This window comes from Pygoscelis adeliae, unplaced genomic scaffold, assembly GCF_000699105.1.
Source record: "Pygoscelis adeliae isolate BGI_AS28 unplaced genomic scaffold, ASM69910v1 Scaffold114, whole genome shotgun sequence".
Taxonomy (NCBI): Eukaryota; Metazoa; Chordata; class Aves; order Sphenisciformes; family Spheniscidae; genus Pygoscelis; species Pygoscelis adeliae.
Window position 1 is genome coordinate 5,036,371 of NW_008824587.1, and position 646 is coordinate 5,037,016.

Genomic DNA, 646 nt, shown 5'->3' on the forward strand with positions numbered 1-646 from the left:
CTCCGATGCTGTTCATGGCGCGCAGCCACAGGGCTGGGATGGGGAGAGCACAGCCGGGGCTGCTGCCGGGCTGCAGGGACGGGGGGTGAGAGCTGTGGGACAGCAAAAGAAATTACCCGTTCGCGTCCCCCCTCCTGCCAGCGCAGCCTCAGTTCCTTCAAATTACATGTTACGTTCTGGGATGGGGAGAGCACAGCTGGGGCTGCTGCCGGGCTGCAGGGACGGGGGGTGAGAGCTGTGGGACAGCAAAAGAAATTACCCGTTCGCGTTCCCCCTCCTGCCAGCGCAGCCTCAGTTCCTTCAAATTACATGTTACGTTCCCAAGCGAGTCTGTCGCTGGCTCAGCCTCTTGGCCCCAGGAACATTTCTAGTGTGGGGAGGGAGCCGTGGTTGTCCCCTGGGGGGGGACCCCCAGAGGATGACTTCCCCTCACCCCAGGTGCGCAACGGACCACAACTCGGATAACACGACGGCGATGCTGCGGGAGTGGCTGGAGGCGGTGGGGAAGGACTACCACTCGGTGGCCTGGAAGGTGCAGGAGGAGCCCAGGTGAGACTGGGAGGTGCTGGGGGGGGCGGGTGTGGGCTGCGAGGGGCTCCCGGAGCAGCACCCCCCTCCCTGGCTGGGGACGCCGCCAGGAGGAGGC

General features: G+C 65.3%; 1 protein-coding gene across 1 annotated transcript in view; it reads left to right on the forward strand.

Moving 5' to 3' along the window:
- The first annotated feature begins 475 nt into the window (after positions 1-475).
- CERCAM (cerebral endothelial cell adhesion molecule) overlaps positions 476-646 on the forward strand; it is a 4,461-nt gene continuing 4,290 nt past the window's right edge. The window contains exons 1-2 of the mRNA XM_009322207.1: positions 476-549; positions 608-644. Of these exons, the coding sequence (XP_009320482.1) occupies positions 476-549; positions 608-644 (111 nt within the window). The remainder of the gene's footprint in view (positions 550-607; positions 645-646) is intronic.